The sequence below is a fragment of the Ovis aries genome, chromosome 7 (assembly GCF_016772045.2).
Source record: "Ovis aries strain OAR_USU_Benz2616 breed Rambouillet chromosome 7, ARS-UI_Ramb_v3.0, whole genome shotgun sequence".
Lineage (NCBI taxonomy): Eukaryota > Metazoa > Chordata > Mammalia > Artiodactyla > Bovidae > Ovis > Ovis aries.
In genome coordinates, this window is record NC_056060.1 from 16,238,206 (window position 1) to 16,254,558 (window position 16,353).

Genomic DNA, 16,353 nt, shown 5'->3' on the forward strand with positions numbered 1-16,353 from the left:
GAGGCAGAGGCAGGTTGTTCAGTCACTCAGTTGTGTCCAACTCTGAGACTCCATGGACTGCAGCAGGCCAGGCTTACCTGTCCTTCACCATCTCCTGGAGTTTACTCAAACTCATGTCCATTGAGTCGATGATGCCATCCAACCATCTCGTTCTCTGTCGCCCTCTTCTCTTCCTGCCCTCACTCTTTCCCAGCATCAGTGTCTTTTCCAATGAGTCAGATCTTTGCATCAGGTGGCCAAAGTATTGGAGCTTCAGCATCACTCCCTCCAATGAGTATTTAGGACTGATATCCTTTAGGATTGACTGGTTTTATCTCCTTGCAGTCCAGGGGACTCTCAAGAGTCTTCTCCAGCACCATAGTTCAAAAGCATCAGTTCTTCGACGCTCAGCCTTCTTTATGGTCCAACTCTTACATCCGTACATGACTCCTGGAAAAACCATAGCTTTGACTATATGGACCTATGTCAGCAAAGTAATGGCTCTGCCTTTCAATACACTGTCTAGGTTTATCACAGCTTTTCTTCCAAGGAGCAAGCATCTTTTAATTTCATGGCTGCAGTCACCATCTGCAGTAATTTGGGAGCCCAAGAAAATAAAGTCTCTCACTGTTTCCATTGTTTCCCTATCTATTTGCCATGAAGTGATGGGACCAGATGCCATGATCTTAGTTTTTTGACTGTTGAGTTTTAAGCCAGATTTTACACTTTCCTCTTTCACCTTCATCAAGAGGCTCTTTAGTTCCTCTTTGCTTTCTGCCATAAGGGTGATATCATCTGCATATCTGAGGTTGTCGATATTTCTCCCAGCAATCCTGATTCCAGCTTGTGCTTTATCCAGGTTGGTATTTCGCATGATCTACTCTGCATAGAAGGTAAAATAAGCAGGGTGACAATGTATACAGCCTTGATGTACTCCTTTCCCAGTTTGGAACCAGTCCGTTGTTCCACGTCCAGTTCTAACTGTTGCTTCTTGACCTGCATACAGGTTTCTCAGGAGGCAGGTAAGGTGGTCTGGTATCCTCATTTCTTTAAGAATTTTCCACGGTTTATTATGACCAATCAAAGGCTTTAGCATAGTCAATGAAGCAGAAGTAGATGTTTTTCTGGTATTCTCTTGCTTTTCCTATGATCCAACAGATCATGCCAACGGATGTCAGTAATTTGATCTCTGGTTTCTCTGCCTTTTCTAAAACCAGCTTGAATATCTAGACGTTCTTGGTTCACATACTGTTGAAGCCTAGCTTGAAGGATTTTGAGTACTACCTTGCTAGCTTGGGAAATGAGTGCAATTGTGTAGTAGTTTGAACTTTCTTTGGCATTGCCCTTCTTTGCGATTGGAATGAAAACTGATGTTTTCCAGTCCTGTGGCCACTGCTGAGTTTTCCAAATTGGCTGGCATATTGAGTGCAGCACTTTCACAGCATCATCTTTTAGGATTTGAAATTGCTCAACTGGAATTCCATCACCTCCACTAGCTTTGTTTGTAGTGATGCTTCCTAAGGCCCACTTGACTTCGCATTCCAGAATGTCTGGCTATGAGTGATGACACCATTGTGATTATCTGGATCATTAAGATCTTTTTTGTATAGCTCTTCTGTGTATTCTTGTGACCTTTTCTTAACATCTTCTGCTTCTGTTAGGTCCATACCGTTTCTGTCCTTTATTGTGTCCATCTTTGCATGAAATGTTCCCTTGCTATCTCTAATTTTCTTGAAAAGATCTTTAGTCTTTTCCATTCTATTGTTTTCCTCTATTTCTTTGCAGTGATCACTTAGGAAGTCTTTCTTATCTCTCCTTGCTATTCTTTGGAACTCTGCATTCAGAAGGGCAGATCAGATGTTGTTTTTTTGACAGAGTGGCTCCCTTCCTTTCTTTTTTTCATCCTGTATCCATTTGGACTTCTTTTTTTCTTTTCTTGAGATCTGCTTTCAATCCCACCCCTATGGTGTGGTTAATGGGCTTTTCCTCCATGTATGGTTACTTGAATGGTAAGAGGGAAGCAGGCTTTTTTCCTTTTCTTTTTTAAAAATTGCAGTGTAGTTGATTTGCTGTGTTGTACTAATCTCTAATATACAGCAAAGTGACTCAGCTATACACATTTATGCATTTTTTATGTTCTTTTCCATTATGGTTTATCCCAGGGGATTATGGTTCTCTGTACTATACAGTAGGACCTTGTTTATCCATTCTAAATGTAATAATTTGTAACCACCAACCCCAGATCCCCAGTCCATTCCTCTCCCATCCCTTCCCCCTTGCAACCACAAGTCTGTTCTTGTCTGTGAGCCAGTGTGTCACGGTTTAGCTTTCACATATAAGTGATGTCATATGGCATTGGTCTTTCTCCTGACTTTTCCCGCAGCGTGGTGACCCCTGGCTCTGGCGTTAGGTTGTTTCCATGGCCGAGTGATACTCCGTAGGTCTTTCCCCTTCTGACTTTTCCCGCAGCGTGGTGACCCCTGGCTCCGGCGTTAGGTTATTTTCATGGCTGATCTCCTTCTGACTTTTTGGGCAGCGTGGTGACCCCTGGCTCTGGCGTTAGGTTGTTTCCATGGCCGAGTGATGCTCCGTAGGTCTTTCGCCTTCTGACTTTTTCCGCAGCGTGGTGACCCCTGGCTCTGGCCTTAGGTTGTTTCCATGGCTGATCCCCTTCTGACTTTTTGGGCAGCGTGGTGACCCCTGGCTCTGGCGTTAGGTTGTTTTCATGGCCGAGTGATACTCCGTAGGTCTTTCTCCTTCTGACTTTTCCCGCAGCGTGGTGACCCCTGGCTCTGGCCTTAGGTTGTTTCCATGGCTGATCTCCTTCTGACTTTTTGGGCAGCGTGGTGACCCCTGGCTCTGGCGTTAGGTTTTTTTCATGGCCGAGTGATACTCCGTAGGTCTTTCCCCTTCTGACTTTTTGGGCAGCGTGGTGATCCCTGGCTCTGGCGTTAGGTTGTTTCCATGGCCGAGTGATACTCCATAGGTCTTTCTCCTTCTGACTTTTCCCGCAGCGTGGTGACCCCTAGCTCTGGCGTTAGGTTGTTTTCATGGCCGAGTGATGCTCCGTGTGTGTCTGCGCCGCATCTTCTTTACCTGCTCCCCACTCATCTGCCAGTGGGCATGTAGCTTGTCTCCATGTTTTGGCTTTTGTGAGTAGTGGGAAGCAGGTTCTTTTAATCTGAGCCTAACCCTCGCCTTGCTGTAAGGCATCTTCGCCAGGTCTGGGGCCAGATGCTTAAATATGGTCAAGTTGCCCAGTGTGTGAATTTCCCAGCGCCTCTGTTCCTCTCTGGCTTGTGACTCTGTCAGCATCCTCTCTTGTCTCCTAGAATGCAGGGTGCAAAGAGAGAAGGACAATAGTGTACCCTGAGTCACTGTGGACAAAGTATAGGTGGCCTCCCCTCTGGGTCTCATAGCCACCGTCCAGCTGCAGCCATCACTGTGTCTAAGCTGTCCTGCAGACCTGCCTTGCTTCCGCCCTGTGAGCCACCCCCCGCTTGCCCAAGGTTCCGCAGGCCCCTTGTCATAAGATCTCCTGCTGTATGAGATCTGCTAAACTTACTCATATGAAGGAGTGAGTATGAGGATAAATTGCTCCTTTCTGGAGCCCTTGTACTTCAACAAGCAACCAATGCTTTAATAAAAAAAAATTAAGGAAGAAAGCAAGAAACATAAGTAGAATGATAGACCCATAGTTTCTGCTGGGGGCCTTCCACATGCCCACCAAGCGGGTCCCATCCTCACATGGATCAAAGGCTGAGGCCATTGGCCCATTTGCCTCCTTGTCAGCATGCACATCACCAGATGGCCAACACTGAAATCAGATTGATTATATTCTTTACAGCCAAAGATGGAGAAGCTCTATGCTGCTGCTGCTGCTGCTGCTAAGTCGCTTCAGTTGTGTCTGACTCTGTGCGACTCCGTAGATGGCAGCCCACCAGGCTCCCCTGTCCCTGGGATTCTCCAGGCAAGAATACTGGAGTGGGTTGCCATTGCCTTCTCCCAGAGAAGCTCTATACAGTCAGCAAAAACAAGACTGGGAGCTGACTGTGGCTTAGATCGTGAACTCCTTATTGCCAAATTTAGACTGAAATCAAAGAAAGTGGGGAAAACCACTAGACCATTCAGGTATGACCTAAATCAAATCCCTTATGATAGTACAGTAGAAATGAGAAATAGATTTAAGGGACTAGATCTGACAGACAGAGTGCCTGATGAACTATGGACGGAGGTTCGTGACATTGTACAGAAGACAGGGATCAAGTCCATCCCCAAGAAAAAGATGCAAAAAAGCAAAATAGCTGTCTGAGGAGGCCTTACAAACAGCTGTGAAGAGAAGAGAAGCAAAAAGCAATGGAGAAAAGGAAAGATATACCCATTTGAATGCAGAGTTCCAAAGGATAGCAAGGAGAGATAAAAAAAAAAAGCCTTCCTCAGTAATCAGTAATCAGTGCAAAGAAATAGAGGAAAACAATAGAATGGGAAAGAGTAGAGATCTCTTCAAGAAAATAGGAGACACCAAGGGAACATTTCATGCAAAGATGGGCTCAATAAAGGGCAGAAATTGTAGGGACCTAACAAAAGCAGAAGATATTAAGGAGAGGTGGCAAGAATACACAGAAGAACTGTACAAAAAAAGATCTTCATGACCCGGATAATCACGATGGTGTGATGACTCATCTAGAGCCAGACATCCTGGAATGTGAAGTCAAGTGGGCCTTAGAAAGCATCACTACGAACAAAGCTAGTGGAGGTGATGGAATTTCAGTTGAACTATTTCAAATCCTGAAAGATGATGCTGTGAAAGTGCTGCACTCAATATGTCAGCAAATTTGGAAAACTCAGCAGTGGCCACAGGACTGGAAACGGTCAGTTTTCATTCCAATCCCAAAGAAAGGCAATGCCAAAGAATGCTCAAACTACTGCACAATTGCACTCATCTCACACACTAGCAAAGTAATGCTCAAAATTCTCCAAGCCAGGCTTCAGCAATACATGAACCGTGAACTTCCAGATGTTCAAGCTGGTTTTAGAAAAGGCAGAGGAACCAGAGATCAAATTGCTAACATCCACTAGATCATGGAAAAAGGAAGAGAGTTCCAGAAAAACATCTATTTCTGCTTTATTGACTATGCCAAAGCCTTTGACTGTGTGGATCACAATAAACTGTGGAAAATTCTGAAAGTGATGGGAATACCAGACCACTTAACCTGCCTCTTAAGAAATCTATATGCAGGTCAGGAAGCAACAGTTAGAACTGGACATGGAAGAACAGACTGATTCCAAATAGGAAAAGGAGTACGTCAAGGCTATATATTGTCACCCAGCTTATTTAACTTATATGCAGAGTACATCATGAGAAATGCTGGGCTGGATGAAGCACAGCTGGAATCAGGATTGCCAGGAGAAATATCAATAACCTCAGATATGCAGATGACACCACCTTTATGGCAGAAAGTGAAGAACTAAAGAGCCTCTTGATGAAAGTGAAAGAGGAGAGTGAAAAGGTTAGCTTAAAGCTCAACATTCAGAAAATGAAGATCATGGCATCTGGTCCCATCACTTCATGGCAAATAGATGGGGAAACAGTGGCAGACTTTATGATTTTGGCCTCCAAAATCACTGCAGATGGTGAGTGCAGCCATGAAATTAAAAGACGCTTATTCCTTGGAAGGAAAGTTATGACCAACCTAGACAGCATATTAAAAAGCAGAGACACTAACAAAGGTCCATCTTGTCAAGGCTATGGTTTTTCCAGTAGTCATATATGGATGTGAGAGTTGGACTGTAAAGAAAGCTGAGCACTGAAGAATTGACGCTTTTGAACTGTGGTGTTGGAGAAGACTCTTGAGAGTCCCTTGGACTGTAAGGAGATCTAACCAGTCCAGCCTAAAGGAGATCAGTCCTGGGTGTTCACTGGAAGGACTGATGGTGAAGCTGAAACTCCAATACTTTAGCCACTTGATGTGAAGAGTTGACTCATTTGAAAAGACCCTGATGCTGGGAAGCATTGAAGGCAGGAGGAGAAGGGGACAGCAGAGGATGAGATGGTTGGATGGCATCACTGACTCAATGGAGATGAGTTTGAGTAGACTCCGGGAGTTGGTGATGGACATGGAGGCCTGGGATGCTGTGGTCTGTGGGGTCATGAAGAGTCAGACACGACTGAGCAACGGAACTGAACAGCAGCCCTGGTGGGCAACCGCTGCAAGCTGAGACTCTGCTGCCCATTAGAGAAGGCTGTCCACGGTAATCTGGGAATGTCAGCAGAAACCACGGTGAATCAAAACCTAAAATTTTTTTATTTTAGCTAATCAAAAAATAAGCTAAAACCCAAACCTAATTCAAACAGTACTTCTTCACTGGACCTTCAACCAACTTCGTTTGTCCCCTCCCCCTGGTTGACCAGTTTCACCCAGAAGTGACCCAAGAGGGGAATGTCGTGGCCATCTGGTAAGGTAATGCCGCCCATTTCGTAGATGAGGACACTGAACGCTGAGAGCTGTGGCCCAGCTTAAAGTCATTTAGCACGTCAATGGCCCAGATTCGACTCTTTCTCTAATATCTCCCTGCTTTCTCCACTCCTCCAAGAGACCACTTGACTCAGAATCAAGAGGTAGTATAGGTTATAATACATTGTTTATTCTTGTATTTTTTTAAAAAAATTCTTTATTATTTTTTAAGCCATTTTGAAAAATAGAAGTATAGTTGATTTACAGTGTTGTCGTGTTTCAGGTGTATAACAAGTTGTATAAGCAAGTATAAAGCAAAGGGATAAGACAAAATATGAAGCAAGGTGTGCACTTTGCCGTACCTGAAACATGCATCTATATTTACATACATATGTATTCTTTTCCATATTCTTTTCCACTATCAGTTCAGTTCAGTCACTCAGTCATGTCCGACTCTTTGCGACTCCATGAACCTCAGCACACCAGGCCTCCCTGTCCATCACCAACTCCCGGAGTTCACTCAGACTCGTCCATCAAGTCTGTGATGCCATCCAGCCATCTCATCCTCTGTCGTCCCCTTCTCCTCCTGCCCTCAATCCCTCCCAGCATCAGAGTCTTTCCCAATGAGTCAACTCTTCACATCAGGTGGCTAAAGTATTGGAGTTTCAGCTTTAGCATCATTCCATCCAAAGAAATCCCAGGGCTGATCTCCTTCAGAGTGGATTGCTTGGATCTCCTTGCAGTCCAAGGGACTTTCAAGAGTCTTCTCCAACACCACAGTTCAGAAGCATCTATTCTTGGGTGCTCAGCTTTCTTCACAGTCCAACTCTCACATCCATACATGACCACTGGCAAAACCATAGCCTCGATTAGACGGACCTTTGTTGGCAAAGTAATGTCTCTGCTTTTCAATATGCTATCTAGGTTGGTCATAACTTTTCTTCCAAGGAATAAGCGTCTTTTAATTTCATGGCTGCAGTCACCATCTGCAGTGATTTTGGAGCCCCCCAAAAATAAAGTCTGACACTGTTTCCACTGTTTCCCCATCTATTTCCCATGAAGTGATGGGACCAGATGCCATGATCTTCGTTTTCTGAATGTTGAGCTTTAAGCCAACTTTTTCACTCTCATCTTTCACTTTCATCAAGAGGCTTTTAGTTCCTCTTCACTTTCTGCCATAGGTCATTACAAATATTGTATATTTTTGAATCAAGGTTCTCTCTTAAACTAAGAAGTTGGTAACCCAGATGGGAAATGAATGTCTAGGTTGGAATTCTCCCAGCCTTCCATTCCTCCCACAGCCCTAGAAAACCATATGGAAACCTTTAAAATTTATTATGACTCGATTTATAATCGGTTCAGTTCAGTTGCTCAGTCGTGTCTGACTCTTTGCGACCCTGTGAACTGTAGCACGCCAGGTCTCCCTGTTCATTACCAACTCCCGGAGTCTACTCAAACTCATCTCCATTGAGTCTGTGATGCCATCCAACCATCTCATCCTCTGTTGTTCCCTTCTCCTCCTGCCTTCAATCTTTCCCAGCATCAGAGTCTTTGCAAGTGAGTCAATTCTTCACATCAGGTGGCTAAAGTATTGGAGTTTCAGCTTCACCATCAGTCCTTCCAGGGAGCATCCAGGACTGATTTCCGTTAGGATGGGCTAGTTGGATCTCCTTGCAGTCCAAGGGACTCTCAAGAGTCTTCTCCAACATCACAGTTCAAAAGCATCAATTCTTCGGTACTCAGCTTTCTTTATAGTCCTACTCTCACATCCATATATGACCGCTGGAGAAACCATAGCCTTGATTAGACGGACCTTTGTTGGCAAAGTAATGTCTCTGCTTTTTAATATGTTGTCTAGGTTGGTCATATAACTGATTTACATTACATAAATTTAAATGTAAAATTTACGATTACTAATATTGTCATTATTATTTGTCTCAATCTACTCATTTTTATTTACTTTTCAAAGATTATAGCAACATTCAGCTAAATCAGTGGTTCTTAACTAGGGGAGGATTTGCCCCAGGGGACATGGCAACTTTGGGAGACGTTTTTGGCTGTCACAGTTCGGAAGAGGGGCATGGTGGGTGCTACTGGCATCTTGTAGGGAGAGGCCACAGATACCACTGACAATGCATAGGACAGCTCCCCCAGCAACAAAGAATTGGCCCCACATGTCAGCATTGTCAAGACGAGAAACCCTGGTCCGTTAAGGCAAATCCTGCTACTCCAACAAATGAATTTCTTTCCTTTTCCGTGTTCCTCCCAGCCGCCACCCCACCATGTGTGCTTAAATTTCCGTAGTTCTTAGCACCATGGCAGGCATACAGTTGACATTCTACTTTTGCTTCACTTAATGTTACATCCTGAGCTTTTGTTCCTCATGCCTCATCATCTCCACAATTACTGTTTTTTTTTAAATTAATTTATTTACTTATTTGGGGCTTCATCAGGTCTCAGTTGCGGCACACAAGCTTCTTTCGAGTCATGGCGCTGGCTCCAGAGCAATGGGCTCTGTAGTTACAGAACACGGGCTTAGTTGCACCGCAGCGTATGGTGGTAAAGAACCCACCTGCCAATGCAGGAGACATAAGAGACGCAGGTTCGATCCCTGGCTCAGGAATATCCTCTGGAGGAGAGCTTGGTAACCCACTCCAGTATTCTTGCCTGGAGAATCCCAAGGACAGAGCATCTTGGTGGGCTACGGTTTGTAGGGTCACATAGAGCCAGACATGACTGAAGCAACTTTACATGCATGTGGGATCTTAGTTCCCTGACCGGGAACCCATATCCCCTGCATTAGAAGACAGATTGTTAACTGCTAGACTTCCAGGGCTTCCCTGGTGGCTTAGAGGTTAAAAGCGCCTGCATGCAATATAGGAGACCTTGGTTCAATCCCCAGGTCAGGAAGATCTCCTGGAGGAGGAAATGGCAACCCACTCCAGTATTCTTGCCTGGAGAATCCCGTGGGTGGAGGAGCCTGGTGGGCTACAGTCCACAGGGTCACAAAGAGTTGGACACGACTGAGCAACTTCACTTTCAGACTTCCAGGGAGGGCCCCACAATTACCATTTTAAATGGCTGTAATGCAGTCCTCCAAGCAGGTTGACACCTTGTATTTTATCTGACCAGTCCAAGTTTCTCATCCAGGATGAGGTGGTTGCCTAGAGCCTTGCCAGGTGGGCTGCCTGAGGCGAGGGGTGTTTGTGTGGGCCTTCTCCTCCACCTGCAGACCAGGCTGATGCCATCATAGTCTTCATCAAAAGGCCTTTGTGAAGCGCTCTGGTGAATATACCCTGGGCCCCGGGGGGATCTCCTGCAGAGATCATCCCACCAGCCCCTGACATGCAGGGCTTGTCGGCTCGGACAGGCAGCATATATGTCAGCCATCCGAAGACCGGGCTGTAGGCCCCAGGCAGAGGGTGCAAAACCAGATTCTTAAGCAACATTCATGACAGAAGTAAGTGCCTCTGGGAATGGACAGACAGGCTGGATTCCCAGAGGAAGTCGGGGCCTTGAATCTGCTCCTCCAGCCAACTGCAGGTTCCTGGGAGGACACGAGATTTTAGAAACCATGGGAAGGAAGCGGGAAGCAGCTTGACAGATCAAGGATCCGGGGTCAGGTGTTCCAGGCTCCAGTGGACAAGCGCACAGCCTGGGAGAAAGGTGGATGCTGCCAGGGACGTTCCCCTGAGACCTTCCAGCCGCCCTCTTGTGTAACCTCAGCGTCCCTTTCTCCTCCCCCGCAGGTGTTCCACGAGCAGGGCATCCTCTTCGGCTACCGACATCCACAGAGTTCCGCCACTGCCTGCCTCCTCAGCCTTTTTCAAATGACCAATGAGACCCTCAACATCTGGACGCACTTGCTGCCCTTCTGGTACCTCCCGGCCCCCTTGTCCAGCCGTCTCATGCAGAGCCTGGGAACTGGGGCTTCATTAAACACAGCTGGGGTGGGGCAAGCTGAGGTTCCGTGCTGGAATGTGGGGGACTTCCCCCGTGGTGCGTGAGTATGGAGCCAGAGGGCATGGGTGAGCTCTAGGGCATGAATTGCCGTAGAATCTGAGGGGCTCCTACAGCTCCCCAGTCTTTCCCCGCTCCCTGCTTCAGGGCCTGGTTTGAGAGCATTATCTTATTCAGCCTTGGAGGCTGTCTGGGTCTTCTAGAAGCCCTTGGCTGACGCTCCCTAGCTTGAACAAGCCACCTCTCTGGGCTTTGCATGTTCCCATCTGCAGAGCAGGAGCAATAGGCAGCACTTTTTCCAGGGTTGCCCCGAGGATTATCAGAGGAGACGTGGGAAAAGGCATCGGGCACAGAGCTGTAGATGCTCATAGTCATTCTGGGGCCACAGCCGCTGTGAGGCACTTGGTCAGGCAGCACTTTAACAGAGCCAGTCAAGAGAATGAATGCTCTGGCAAGCGCTTGCGCACAGATGGGAACTGCCAGGCAGGTGAGGAGGGACCTGGTTTAGAAAGATGGGGGCCGAAGACTAGCTTCGCACACCCTGTGCCTGGGCATAGCGAGTGGCGGGTAGAGATGGGATGATAGTATGTGAGAGTTGGAAGGACCTCGGAGGTCACCCAGGCCACCGGTCCCCTCACACCGCCACCAGCTGACGCAGATGCGGCCCAGAGAAGGGCGTGGCTTGCTTATATCTCATGGCAAGTTCTAGCCTGTTCCAGAAACAGGCTAGCTTCTGGACTCCTCCTTCTGATTGTGTGGAGAACCAGAGAGCGGGAAGGACCCCAGGGTGTGCTGCAGGTGGAGAAGGGCCCGAGGAAGGAGGCCTGCCCAGCCAGCAGTCAGACCCGGGCCAAAATGCGCAGAAGGCTGCTTGAGCCAGATGCATCAAGGGCAGAGAAGAGGGAGCTCAGGCTTGCTGTGGGATGGGACCACCTGCAAAGAAGCCCTAGGGCCTGCAGCCTGGCTAGAGAGGCAGCAAGGTCTGTTCGAGGGGGCTCTTTGTCATTTTAAATTTAGTAAAGGCAATGGCACCCCACTCCAATATTCTTGCCTGGAAAATCCTATGGACGGAGGAGCCTGGTGGGCTGCAGTCCATGAGGTCGCTAAGAGTCGGACACAACTGAGTGACTTCACTTTCACGTTTCACTTTCATGCATTGGAGAAGAAAATGGCAGCCCACTCCAGTGTTCTTGCATGGAGAATCCTAGGGACAGGGTAGTCTGGTGGGCTGCCATCTATGGAGTCACATGGAGTTGGACATGACCGAAGTGACTTAGCAGCAGCAGCAGCAGCAAACTTACATAAGGGCTTCCTGGAGGCTCAGTGGTAAAATCTGCTTGCCCAATGTAGGAAGCACTATTTCGATCCCTGGGTCGGGAAGATCACCTGGGATAGGAAATGGCAACCCACTCCAGGATTCTTGCCTGAGAAATCCCATCATGGACAGAGGAGCCTGGCGGGCTACAGTCCATAGGGTCACGCAGAGTTGGACATGACTGAAGTGACTAAACAACAACAAAAGTTTAGTAAAAAGTCTAAATGCTAATACGTTGTAGCGCTGCAGAAGGGAAGAGAGTTGGTGTCTGCTCGCGGCCCCTCTTGCCCTCTCTGGAGTGGCTGGGGTGACCTGCTGCTTGTAATCCTCCCGGGACGCTTTTCTAGAGACTGGAGCACCTGTGACGAGTGTGTGCGCCCAGCGCCTGCTTCTCTCCTCCCTCTGCTCCTCTGTTGCTTCTGCCTCGAGATCTCTGTCTGACCCCCACGCAAGCCTCTCCGGCTTTTGTACAGCTGTGCGGTGTTCCATTTTCTGGATAAACCAGAGGTGACTTCAGGGCTGTTTTGAAGTTTGTGTCACTATGAAGGACCAGCCTGACCGTCCCTGTCGGTGGGGCCTGCGTTGCTGTACACACATGCCTTCGTAGCCCCTCCACAGCTGAGCCACGCTGGCCGGAGCGCCCCCACGGGCCTGGCCCCCCTGCACTGCCAGGGCTCTGAGACCACAACGCGGAGCAGCAGGAAGGGCTTGTGGAGCAGGAGAAAGATGCCCCAGGGCAGTAGCACTCGGGGAGAATCCTGAGCTGGTAAAAGGATACGTTCTGAAGGACAGCAGAGGGAACAGCTCACGAGTGTGGACACAGATCACAAGTGTAGCCAGAGGATTGAGCGATGCTCCCGCCGTTCCCCCGTGAGAAGCTTTTAGTCCCTTCCCTGGGGAGTTCATGGGAGAGGAGCCTGACTCTCTAGGAGTGGTTCGTGGAAGTGAACAGCTTCTGCAGGGAAGACCCCCTCACCTGGGTTATGGGTTGGGCAGATCTGATGTGGATCTGTGCTGTGTTTCTCTAAGAGACGAATCTGGAGGTCTAGGCTTGGCTGAGACTGAGCCTTGGGACCAGGCCCCTCAGTGAAAGAGATGGTCATATTAGTGGAAGAGTAGCATGGAAGAAGGGGGAGAAAATAATCCCATTGCCTTCTCGGCTTTCCAGACAGAGGGGTTGTTTCTCTTTGAAGGGTCTTCCACAAGGGGAGCCTGACCAACCATGGAGGGAATGACAAGGCCAAAGTTGGATCCTACGAGGAACGGTTGAATGCCCTGAGGTTCTTTAATGTGAAGTTCAGAGAGGTGGGGCAGGATTGTGAAGACAGCTGTGAGATGCTTGATGGGTTTGTTGTCTGTGGTGCTGATAGGCAGAACTAGGACTGATTCCAGGGAGAGAGATGCCAGCTCAGTAAAACTTCCAAACACTCAGAACTGTCTTAGGAGGTGGTGAGCTCCCTGTCCCTGGAAGCATGCAAACCAAAAGTGGAGAGTCACCTGGGCAAGAAGCTGTTTAAAAGGGGTCTGTCACCACATGCCGAGTATGCGGACTGGACCGTTGTCCTTCCTGTATGTGTCCAAACAGTAAAGGACCCCACTCACTCTTCCTTGCTCCTGGCACGTCAGCAAAGTGAGACCACATAGGGGCTGGCCATCCCAGGGGGAGGGAAGGCAGGCGACGGTCAGGGGAGGACTGTAAGAGGAGCCAACACCCCGAAGGTTGAGGGTGCACCCCTGTGTTCCAGGTTCTTCTCGTGGAGGTTTGTGAGCACCCTGCAAGTGACGGACATCCTGCATGACAGCTACTCCTGGCCTCTGCTCGTGTACATGGGCGCCAGCTGCTTGTTCCCCCTGGCGTCCAGCTGCGCACACACCTTCAGCTCCATGTCCAGGAACGCCCGCCACATCTGCTACTTCCTGGACTACGGCGCCGTCAACCTCTTCAGCCTGGGTACGTGAGGCCCTGCTCTCGCCTTCCGTCCCCGCGACCGAGCCCCCTGCCCCTTGCCCTGGGAGCTGGGGTCGCCGCGAGGCTCTGGTGCACTTGCAGAAGTGTCGCCTCTGCCCAGGCGCCTGATGAGGGTTTTAAAAGAAACGTGTCCAGAGGTGTGCTGGCGAACACGGAACAACCAGCTCCCTGGGGACAGAAGCCCCAGTCTGTGGTGATAGCAGATAGCTATGGTATATGTACTCCCGCCGTGGTGGGCTTCCAGCCACCCACCCTGCCAGCAGGGCCCTGAGCTGTGGAGTATCATCATACCCGTGCTCGAGGTGAGCACAGCAGAGGTGAGTTACCCAGATCACGTGGCTTGTAAATGGCAGGGCCAGGGCCTGGGAGCCTCAGGGCCCCTGCCTGTGGCTTCCTCAAGTCCCCGGGCCTGGACCCACCTCCTGGAGCTCCTTCAGTGATTCCCTCATGCCCACTCCGCAGTGGGAACAGCTCCCTAGGGACAGTTTGCGCAGCTTCCTCGTCCGGTTTTCCAGTTCGTAGCTGAGAGTCTGACTTGGGGTGTTCAGTAAAGCTGAGAGGAAGGTCTAGTCGGCCGAGAGCGGCTGAGGGTCCGCCTGGGACTCCCTTGGCAGCCGCCTCTCCTCCTCCGTGACCCTGCTGGGAACCCCCAATCCCTGGGGGGCGGCGTTTGCTCAGCTTCCTCCCTGGTGTCCAGCTCTTCCCCTCCCGCTCAGCCCTCCTGTGCACGCGTGCTTTTACTAGGCTCTGGCCATTTTAACCCCTGCTTAAAATCCCTCGGTGGCCCCCATTGCCTGAAAGGGGATGTTCACCTTCGTCGGTCTGGCATCCGATGCTGTGTCCTGCTCCTGTTCCCTGGAGAGCCCCCTCTGCCCTCACGTACCTGTCGGAACCTCCAAAGGGCCAGCGCCTTTGCTGCGCCCGCCCATCCTCAGCACCCACCTCACCCTGGAGCCTGGAGGCTCTCGTCAGTTCTGCTTCCCACTGCAGCTCTGGCAGGCGCTGGGGCTCCCTCGCTCTCCTGTCACCCATGGAACTTGGCCCCGGTCAGTATTCACAGACCACGTGCCTCCTGGGCCACGTGGGAGCCTTCCCACGGTATCAGGCTGAGAGAAGGGTCTGTCTGTTCTCATGGGGGCAGTTCCCAGCTGGAATCGTGCGGCAGCCTGCAGTAGTGGGGGCGCTGTCCCGGGACTTGGCCATCCTTGGCCCTTTCTGCCTGTGGGACCCTGGGCACATCCCTCAGCTTCCCTAGATTTCAGCAGTCAAATAGGATCAAAGGCAGAGGCTGAGCTTGCGTGGTTTGAGGCCTGCTTCAGCTTTGAACTCGGATTCCAAATTCTCTTTATCTTTGGATAACAGGTGGACCTTAGCCCTGACCTTAGGCCCTAAGCTGACAGATCTGTGCCTGCCTCTCCCAGAGGGACCTCGGCCTGGAGAGACCCTCTGGTCCAGGCCCCTGGACACACCTGCCCCCTTTGAAAAGGACAATGCTAGTCCCTGTTGTTTCAAATAAAAGCTGCAGCAGGCAGGTGTCTAAAAGGTCCTTCAGTAATCCTTCTCTCACAAACTCCAAAACCTAAAACCATGCAAAAAGCCAAGGCTAGCATCTCATGCTCAGCCTCTTAGCTGGCCTGTCCCTCGGCCACCCAATGTGGCAGCCCTCCCCTCAGCAAGGGCTCTCCCTCCCCGGACTTCCTCCCCCACACCATTGATTATTCCACAAGGAACACTCGTATCATCATCTCAGGGCAAAGATGAGCACACTGGGGGTCATCGTGGACCACAGCATGTGGTTAAAAGCAGGGACTGGTGCTGCACTGCCTGTGTTTGAACCTTGGCTTTGCTGCTTCCTAGCTGTGTGTCCCTGGGAGGGTTACCAAACGTCTCTGTGCCTGCATTTCCACATCTGTAAAATGAGGATCAGTGTAGGACTGATGTCCAAGGGTGGCTGTAAAGATTATGTGAGTTAATACCTGTCAAGCCCTTGGAGCAGCACTGGGCTCCCAGAATAATTCTCAGGGTGGGATCTGAGTGGGCAGAGAAGAGAGACGGGGACATACAGGCTGGGAAGGATGATGGCATAGTGAGGGTGGGGTGCAGGACTGCTCATGGTCTGTGGGGATGATGGGGCTCAGCCAGATGCAGGGTGGGGTGGTCTTCCCAGGAAGTCCAGACAGTGCTGAGTCCTGGCTTCTTGCCCAAGGCTGGTTTTGCTCCTCCAGGCTGTGCCATCGCCTACTCTGCCTATGTTTTCCCGGACACGCTGGTGAGCACCACCTTCCATGACTACTACCTGACCCTGGCTGTGCTGAACACCATCATTAGCATCTGGCTCTCCTGCTACTCCAGGTACCCAACTGTTCTGCCATGGATGGGATGGGGCGAGGGGACGGGTAGTGGTGGAGCACGCGGCTCCCTGGACTGTCAGAGGGGACGGGGGAGAGGTGCTTGGGAGCCTGGGGCTCAGTTCTGGATGGACTTCCAGTGGCCAGGCGGGACCAGCTTCACAGGCACACAACCTGCACAGGTGCTCAGGGCCCCATGAACAAGAGGGCTTCAAACTTGTCTAATGCCCTGCTGTTGTTGTTTTGAAATACTTAATGATTTTTGAACAAGGGGGTCCCGTACTCTGCCTGCAAATGATACAGCTGGTCCTGTTGCTGAACAAGTCA

General features: G+C 49.8%; 1 protein-coding gene across 20 annotated transcripts in view; it reads left to right on the forward strand.

Annotated features, from left to right (window-relative positions):
* The window catches only part of PAQR5 (progestin and adipoQ receptor family member 5), a 122,288-nt gene that overhangs the window by 90,122 nt on the left and 15,813 nt on the right, over positions 1-16,353 (forward strand). For all 20 annotated transcript variants that reach the window (XR_009601338.1, XR_009601337.1, XR_009601336.1 and 17 more), the window contains 3 exons: positions 10,184-10,311; positions 13,455-13,660; positions 15,904-16,030. Coding sequence is in view for 17 of the 20 variants with exons in the window: in XM_042252103.2 (XP_042108037.1) it covers positions 10,184-10,311; positions 13,455-13,660; positions 15,904-16,030 (461 nt within the window). In the remaining 3 variants the exon portion in view is untranslated. The remainder of the gene's footprint in view (positions 1-10,183; positions 10,312-13,454; positions 13,661-15,903; positions 16,031-16,353) is intronic.